Consider the following 8,454-nt stretch of genomic DNA (forward strand, 5'->3'; position numbering starts at 1 on the left):
TCATGTTGACAGAATTCGAACAATGAGCAACCACCCCCCCCCCCCCCACACACACACACACACACCTCCCTTATTGAATTGGAAGTATCGAATAAGTAGGACCGATCTGAGGCCCTATCCTGTTCCCCTCTTGTTTGCCGATGCATGTTTAGTAACTTGAGGTGCATCTGATCCGCTCCGGTGAATAATTCATGGCAACACCTCACTGCGTCCTGTCTGCGGCAGTGGAGGAAGAAGCGCCCGGTCACCGGCCATATGGCGAGCCGGCCCCGTCGTGTCGGCAGCGTGCTGTTGTTTACACCCACCCCCGCCTCTCCGTGGGCCTCGTCCGTCTTTTGTCCAAACTAGACGAGGCAGGCTCGGCTCGTCGGACAAGGGGAGCGTGTCACACTCACACTGACAGTGTGTCTTTGTGTCGTTGTGCTAGGTTGTGTGATCGCGTGAGTGTGTCACACCCATCTGTCAGAGTGACAGCTGCTTCTTGCACAGTCACTATGGAGATACTGCAGGGAAACAACATAAAAACAACCCGTTAAACTTTAACGAAGCCTTACTGGACGTGTTGGGAGTTCACTTTCATTCAGGTTCTCCCATATAATTCCACCTTATGTGGACAGGGGAGGGGCGAAGACTGTCCCCCACTGCCTCTTAAAGTCCAGCTTGAAGTATAAAGGGCTGCGGTCCAGGCAACTCATGTCGGGGTAGATAAATAAACACCCTCCTTCCACATGCATAGGCACTCCTACAAGCTGTTTTCTAAGACTCAGAGCCTTGCATAGAGCAGCTCTGCCCCTGGTGAATCACGGGGAGGTTTCTCTCAGCGGCATGCCATGTATTCAGAGAGGAAAGGGAGTCACACAGAGAGGAAAGCTCTGAAGTCCGAGGAGACAAGAAGAGAGGGGGGGGGGGGAACATAAAACACAGGCAGCACCAGAAGGCCCGAGCAGCTTGGGTCACAGCCAGGCGAGGATCCATAGCACTGAGTCACCAAACTCCACACCCTGTCCACTCTGAGAGGCGGCGGTGGCGGCCGGGGGGCGGGGGGCTAAAGGAGGCAGGAGTGACACAGCAGGACAGAGCGGGTGACTGAGGAGAGGTGAAAAAACGTGCACCAGTTTCGTTGGAGCCGATCCAAAATTTCTGCATCAGCGAGGCTGTTCCCAGGGAGAAGCAAGGACGAGCAGCCTCCGTCGTGTGGGGTTCAGGCCGTCTACGCTTTCCACGAACAGCCTTCACCCCCTCCCACCCCGAATTGATCCGAGCCACGAGGAGAAAAGGCTCATCCGTTATTAAATATAACAATATTAAAACTGGTCAGCTCGCAGTGTTGTCACGTGGTCGTCTGCTAAATGTCAATTCAGTTTGAACTAATCTAGTTCTTATGCAACAAATTCAATTTGCTTGCTTCATTTTACCAAATGTAATGCCCCCACCCCACCCCACCCCACCTCCCAAACATGGACTTTAACAGACACATCATTTAGGGATAAGTTTTCTTCTTGCCAACACACAAATATGATGATGATGGGCTGAAGTGGAGGGAGGGCGAGGTCACATCGGAGCACAAATCTGACTAATTCACAGGAAACATGGAGATGGAATATATTGGTGTGGAGGAAGATTGCCGTTATGGAATGTGTGTGTGTGTGTGTGTTCCCGGTTTGCTGCCAAGTACAATGATGTCAGAGCATTCTGTTAACAATGATAATAAAAATACCTTTTTTTATGTAAGACTGGGAAGGGAGTTATTTGCACCAGTAGCTCTGTATTCACACTTTACAGCTAAAGTTGTTGGTTTAAAGTGAAACCCTCATTTCTTTAGGGAGGCGTAGATCCTCGCTTCCAAGCCATTTAAAGCTGTGTTTAGCCTAAATACTCACCATGGTCTGGAAACAGCCCCTCGCCCATTTTTCTCTCACCGGTTTCTTGTATGACGGAGTCTGCTTTTGGTTTGAGCCTGAACTAAAGGGGCGAAGTTCACGCCCTGCCTTCAGCGAGGCTCATTATCCTTCTCGCAGCCTAGTAAACGAACCCTGAACCCATCGGATAATCCCTGCCTTCATGTTCCGCCGAATATGATAAGATTTCCAGCCTCATTTATTGCTTTATGGCAAACTGGAGAGGAGACACGACAGAGCCAATGCAGCCTCAGCTGACTTGGGTGAGACTCTGCAGTGAAGACGTTAGCTTGGAGTGTGGTCTTGGGACGGTTTTGCTGTCCTGAAAACTGCAGTCGGTGTGGAGCAGGGTGCTGGGGAGGGACTTCAGTCAGGAATGTGATGATGAAACACTGCAACATTTTGGAAGTAGATTTGTTGAGTAACTGGTTTGTTCTGTCTCTCTCTTTTTTCCAATTACAGGCTGACCAACTAACAGAGGAGCAGATTGCAGGTAATAACCCCCCTCCACTCCCCCTTCCCTGTAATCAGTCCTAACCTTTGCTCTTTGTGCGATTGTTTCCTGGCTGGCCATGGATTAGTTCCATCCAGCATTATTCAATAAAGTTTTGCAGTTGTGTAAGATAACGCTCCTCATTAGCCATTTTCTGGCAAGTGGCATGAAGTGAAACTGAACATTGAAGGATTTGGCAGCCCACCCACCCCACCCCCCTCCCTCAGCAGATCATTAGCTTTTCAAAATGAGCAGGACATAAGGGGATGAAGTATTCGCAGCGATCATGAGTCAGGGCTGAAACCTACAAAGCCACAATAAACACCCAGTTTTCCAGCCAAGTTTGGGAGCCGTTCCAATCACACAGGCACCTTTCTGTTTGTTATATAAAGAAATGATGTGGGCTTTGTTCTAAAACTGGAAGCTCCTGTTTCCTCTCAGTCAACAGCCCCTCTGTGAGTAATTAGCTTGTGCTAAGACCCCAAAGTTAGCACTCATTTTGTTGCACAGAATCCTGCTGGAAAAATAAATATCAAGTTGGCTTTTTTTCCCCAGCTCTGTTGTTCTGACTCCTACAAGGTGTCAGAGCCACCTTTTATCCAGACAGACCTTAACAAATTCACCCTGCCCCCTGTGCGGTCACATTGCCAGCAGAAATCGATTAGCCCTGCAGTGCCTTGGTATAACTCGTCTGTGTGGTCGCACGGCAGCAGTCTAACGCCGCTCTTCTCCTTACTCCTTTCTCCCCCGCAGAGTTCAAGGAGGCTTTCTCCTTATTTGACAAGGATGGCGACGGAACCATCACCACCAAAGAGCTGGGCACCGTCATGAGGTCGCTGGGCCAGAACCCCACAGAGGCCGAGTTGCAGGACATGATCAATGAGGTGGACGCTGACGGTCAGTCAATTAGTCACGTTACGATAACTTCAGCTGTTACTTACAGACGTAAAAAAAAAAAAAAACGAAAACGATGTGAAAACAGCTTAACTGCACCATGTTTTTACTACAGTAAGCTACGGTAACTCTACTGGGACAAACGGCACCGTGCAGCAACTAATTCAAGTGGAAGGACAGAATAACGTTAACAGAGTAGATTTTTGACATTTGAAAATCAACTCTGAATCCTCCATGTCCATGACGCACCTAAAAAAAGATTTACCCCCCACACACACACACACACCTGTAAGGCTTTACTGAGTTTTCTGTGCACTGTGTTGTTCGAAGAGGACCAAAAATGTGTCAGTGGAAACACGCGTGTGTGCGCTCCTCTGATTACATTAAATTACTCACATTTTACAAGGGGAGGGGGGGTGGTTAAGGGTTTTAATATTTAGGTTAATATGATCCTCTCCTGTAACGCCCCGTTTTTAATCAGCAAAATGACCAGCAAATACAGGACTTAAATAAAAACAAGCATAACCTGATTTTCTTGACAAAGCACAGGAGGAGGAGGTTTAAGAATTTACTTCTGTTGTTTTTGTGTGTGTGTGTGTGTGTGGTGGGAGGGATTATGACCCTGATTTTATGCCATTGCATGACTTTGGTGTTAAAGCCCCCGTTACAGTCACACAGGGGATTAGCTGGAGCATCCATTATTGTCCCATCTCTAAACACATCAGCGGTGTCGTTGCCCATCTCCCTCCATTTTCTTTCTGCCAACTGTTCACCAACTGTCCCAGCCAACTGCGCGTTCGGCTGGCCGGTGCTCTCGTCAGATGACGTATCCTCCTGTGTCAGCAGTTCAGTCAGCGTGTGTGTGTGTGTGTGTGTTCGGCTCCATCATTGTTGACAGAGCTATGGATGAGCAGGTGGAGGTTTCACAACAAGCCTTGTGTCAAAGACTCAGTGCTGCTGGCGCTGCTGAGCGCCCGTTATTCGCTCCTGTTTACACTGTCTCCAGTGCTTCTTGTTGCCTCAGAGAAAGAGAAGTTGAAGCCACAAAGTTGCACACAGACTCATTGTCCTTGGGCAGCAGAGGATGTTAGCTGTCAGATGAACCTGTACCTCGGTGCTGCTCTGTCAGCTTATAGGATTTCGTAATGGGACCACATTGATCAGTAGAAATCAATTGCACCACAGTTTGGCTGCCCCTTTATTGAAAGATCTTCTCCCCATCCTCACTGCCACCACACACGCGCACACACACACCATCGCTAACATCCCCTTGTTCTGCCTCTGCCTCCCTTGGCTGATGCAATCTAGGTCAGACAGCAATGAAGCTAGTAATGGAAAATAAAAGTGGTTACATAAGACCTCTCTGTGCTCCGCACATCCAGTACCCACATCAGCAGCCATTGGATGTCAGCTGGCCCGTTGAAAATCAGCTTTATTTACCAAACAAGGACGCTGGAGCAAAGAATTAAAATGGATGCAGGAGGGGACGGAGGGCAGACAGAAAGCTGCTGAAAGAAATCCTTGAGCCAGGCTGGAATTTATCACAGATTCCTGCTCTTCACACACGATGCAAGAGGTTTTTTTTTTTTTTTTGGTTTTGTTTTCATCCCTGACACTAATGTAAGACGAGATGAAACTACATCCATCCTCCACCACATCACCCATCATTACACAACCCTTCTCCTCTCCCTGAGCTCCAGGACGGAGGTTATGATGTGGGAATAAAGCGATGACCGCACGTACGAGTGCGCCGAAACGCTTCAGCCGTCTATAGTTTACGTCAGCGCCTCTTATGTGCGATCGCACCATCTCCCACTCGGTTCGCTCCTTACATTCTCTCCTCTTCACATCTCCCTCTCTGCCGCCCACTCACTTCCTTCCGCCCTCTTTCTTTTATTTATTTATTTATTTTTCTTCTACTCACACGGACCTCAGTCGAGCGTTAACCCCTCCCCCCCCTCCTTTAGGATTGTTTTTTTTTTTTTCCCCTCCCAGTGGCAGCATGTGTTTTGTCGATGCTGCTGGATGTTTCTGCATTAGATAACGGCTCCTTAGATTGTTACCTCTGGCCATGAGATCGCCATCTGCCCCATCACATCACCGCATCCCTTTTTTTTTGTTCCACACACATCCACTGTCCCGTCGGCTCTTTATCTGTATTTCTAAGGCGCGCTCTCTCATTGGTTAATCTGCCCGCAATCCCACCGCAGGGCTAATCCTCACAGGGCTTTCACCCCTTGGTGTCCCTGACCCGTTTTCTAAGACTACGCTTTTCTTGACATTTGTTCACGTAAACGCGCTTCCACACGGCCGGCTCTCCATAACCAGAGCCCCCCCCACACACCCAGCCCACCCCTCCGTCCTGTCGTCCCTTTCAGAGAGGAGCAGGTGAGCAGCCTCTCAGATCCTTCCACCGTAAAGAAGGTCTGATCCTCCCTTAATCCTGTTGTGACAACAGCTACATGGATATCGATCCTACAGCACCTGCTCACGGAGCTACAAGCGCAGCAGCAGCCGCCATCAGCGCGACGTGCGCGACGCCCCCCACCTCCTGCGAGTGGAGCCCAGGCAGGAAATGAGGACAAAAAGAAGGATTCAAGGATGAATTTCTGTGGACAAGAGGGATGGAGCATCTGGTTTGAAGTGCCCTATCATCCCCCTCCTCCTCCTCCTCCTCCCTGTTCTTTCCCCTCCAGCTTCCATTTTCTCTCTGGGCCACCAGAAAAGAGGAGCTTGTGATTCATTCAGGGCCCTTAAAGGCCGAGCTGTGCTGTAAACTAAATGTCTACATTATGGATGACTGGCCATGAGGTTCTTCTCTCTGCGGTCCTGCTGCTGTACGTATAATGTGTATGATTTTCCCAGGGCTTCCCTGAGGAACACACACACACACACTCACTCCTCTCAGCCTGCAGCCGCTGTGTTTCTCACAGGAACGAGGGGGGGTACTAAAAAGGTTTGAAGGCTCCTCCCCTCGCAGTCATCACTCAGTCTCAAGTTGCTGCCTTGAAGTCAGGAGGAACAAAACTGTCATCCTGATCATCATGAAACGTTGCTGTCAAACGTCTCATCAGCTAAATGCTGGTTTCTGTCATCTCTGCCTTTCAGAGTTAGCTTTTAAAGTGATTGCGCTTTCTTTTAGTGCTCAATCGTGCCTCATCGATCACCTCCCCCCCTCTCTCTTTCTCTCTCTCTCTCAGGTAACGGAACCATCGACTTCCCTGAATTCCTGACCATGATGGCCAGAAAAATGAAGGACACAGACAGCGAGGAGGAGATCCGCGAGGCTTTCCGAGTATTCGACAAGGTAAAACTAAGACTTCACACGCGTCATAAAGAAATTACACACCAACCTCTGCAAACAAACCCAGTCGGACAGGCGGTTTGTGTCTCGTCGGGAACGACTTTTCCTCATTAAAGAGCATTTGTTTCAACCCCCATAAAACGAGCAATGCATTCAGAATCAGTCATTTTCAAACTAATAAAGACATAAAACCTGCTTAATGCTATTAGAAGCATTGTTTGGGGAAATAATGATGACTAATAAAGACGATGAACACAGTTTCTGTTTGAGTTGTTCAAAGCAGGGTTTTAAAAATCTATCCATACGCCATTTTGAATCATTCGCAGTCACTTATTTGAATTTAAATTGTTGACTGTTTAGTTGTAGTTTGACTTAGAGCTACAAAATACATGGAAACTCCTTATCCGCATAATTGCATTTTTAAAATGTTTATTTGGCAATTAGATGGTCCCCCCCCCACCCTCAGCTGACACGTCACAGCTGATAATATCAATATATTTGAGATAAGAAAACAGTTCCTTGTTTTTGATAAACATTTAGGCACCTGTTTATTAAAAAATAAATTTCATAAAGTTGAGACGAATAAGATGGGCTTTTTCCACCGTTTCACTCATTCAAACCCCTCCTGGTTCCAGGACGGAAACGGCTACATCAGTGCCGCAGAGCTCCGTCACGTCATGACGAACCTGGGAGAGAAGCTAACGGACGAGGAGGTGGACGAGATGATCAGAGAAGCAGACATCGACGGAGACGGACAGGTCAACTACGAAGGTAAACACATGCCCCCCACGGAGCTCGACTAGCTTTACTTCCTTGTTTGGAGTGGGAGCTTCTCTGAAGCCAGAGGGAGAGAGTTAAAACGCCTCGCCGTGTTCCTCCGAGGGTCACGTTCTGTACGCAGCCCGGGTTCGTTACTCGGAGCTGGAGAATAAGAGCTGCTGAAACAGAAAAGTCTTCGGTCCTCTTTGTCCCCGTCCCCTCGGCACATAGAAATGCCTGATTTTTCTAGAAAGCTGTTGATGGATCACAAACACTCTTTAAGTGTTTTACATCCTCATTGTATCTACAGACAGTAAAAAGGCTGTTTTTATTGTTTTAGCTTGTGCGGGCATCACGGGGGTTTTTAATCAAACGGGTTTAATGAGATGAACCTGGAAGCTGTTCGGCAAAGAGGGACAGTAATTAGGATGTGTGTTCTGAACCTGCTCAAGTTGATTAAAAAATTAATAAAGCATTTAACAATTTAGCAGGTGAGTGCTCTGACTGGCAACAGGCTGCGGTTAAACCTGATGACCTGATTGTCCTCTCTGTCTCTGTGTCTCTGCAGAGTTTGTACAGATGATGACTGCAAAGTGAAGCTCGCCTGCCCCATCCTGCCCCTCTTAGAAGAAAAGAATAAAAAAGGAAAAAAAAAACAAAAACAATGTTTTACTTACCTCTTAAAAAGATGTTCATTTATTCATACTGTTTCTGTATAGAAAATAATTGAATGTTGAAATAAAATATCCTTCTGTCCACACAGGAAAAAAAAAAAAATATATAAAAATGTACAAAAAATGTCTGCATGAAAAACGATGGTTAGTGATTCCGTTTCCCGCCCCTCTCCCTTCTTCCCTCCCTCCTGAAGATCAGTTTAGCATCAGTACCCTGATGAGTAAAACAGAAAAACAAAAAAAAAAAGATAACAACAACAACTATCCCTGTAACCTTCAGACTAAAAGCATTTGGCCGAACTCCTTCCAGTTCCATTTGCTAGTGGTAAATGTCTGGGGCTCGCTATCTCTTCTTTCTCTCCGTTTTCTGTTCTTCATGCATGCAGCTCGAGACCGGAGCACTAACACCCCCCCCCCACCACCACCACCAAC

At 47.5% G+C, this 8,454-nt stretch overlaps 1 protein-coding gene across 1 annotated transcript in view; it reads left to right on the forward strand.

The window, feature by feature from the left end:
- Positions 1 to 8,277, forward strand: part of calm1b (calmodulin 1b) — a 10,292-nt gene extending 2,015 nt beyond the window's left edge. Inside the window, exons 2-6 of the mRNA XM_017409196.3 lie at positions 2,361 to 2,391; positions 3,145 to 3,288; positions 6,486 to 6,592; positions 7,225 to 7,360; positions 7,917 to 8,277. Of these exons, the coding sequence (XP_017264685.1) occupies positions 2,361 to 2,391; positions 3,145 to 3,288; positions 6,486 to 6,592; positions 7,225 to 7,360; positions 7,917 to 7,945 (447 nt within the window). The 3' untranslated portion in view covers positions 7,946 to 8,277. The remainder of the gene's footprint in view (positions 1 to 2,360; positions 2,392 to 3,144; positions 3,289 to 6,485; positions 6,593 to 7,224; positions 7,361 to 7,916) is intronic.
- The last annotated feature ends 177 nt before the right edge of the window (positions 8,278 to 8,454 follow it).

This window comes from Kryptolebias marmoratus, linkage group LG19 (assembly GCF_001649575.2).
Source record: "Kryptolebias marmoratus isolate JLee-2015 linkage group LG19, ASM164957v2, whole genome shotgun sequence".
Taxonomy (NCBI): Eukaryota; Metazoa; Chordata; class Actinopteri; order Cyprinodontiformes; family Rivulidae; genus Kryptolebias; species Kryptolebias marmoratus.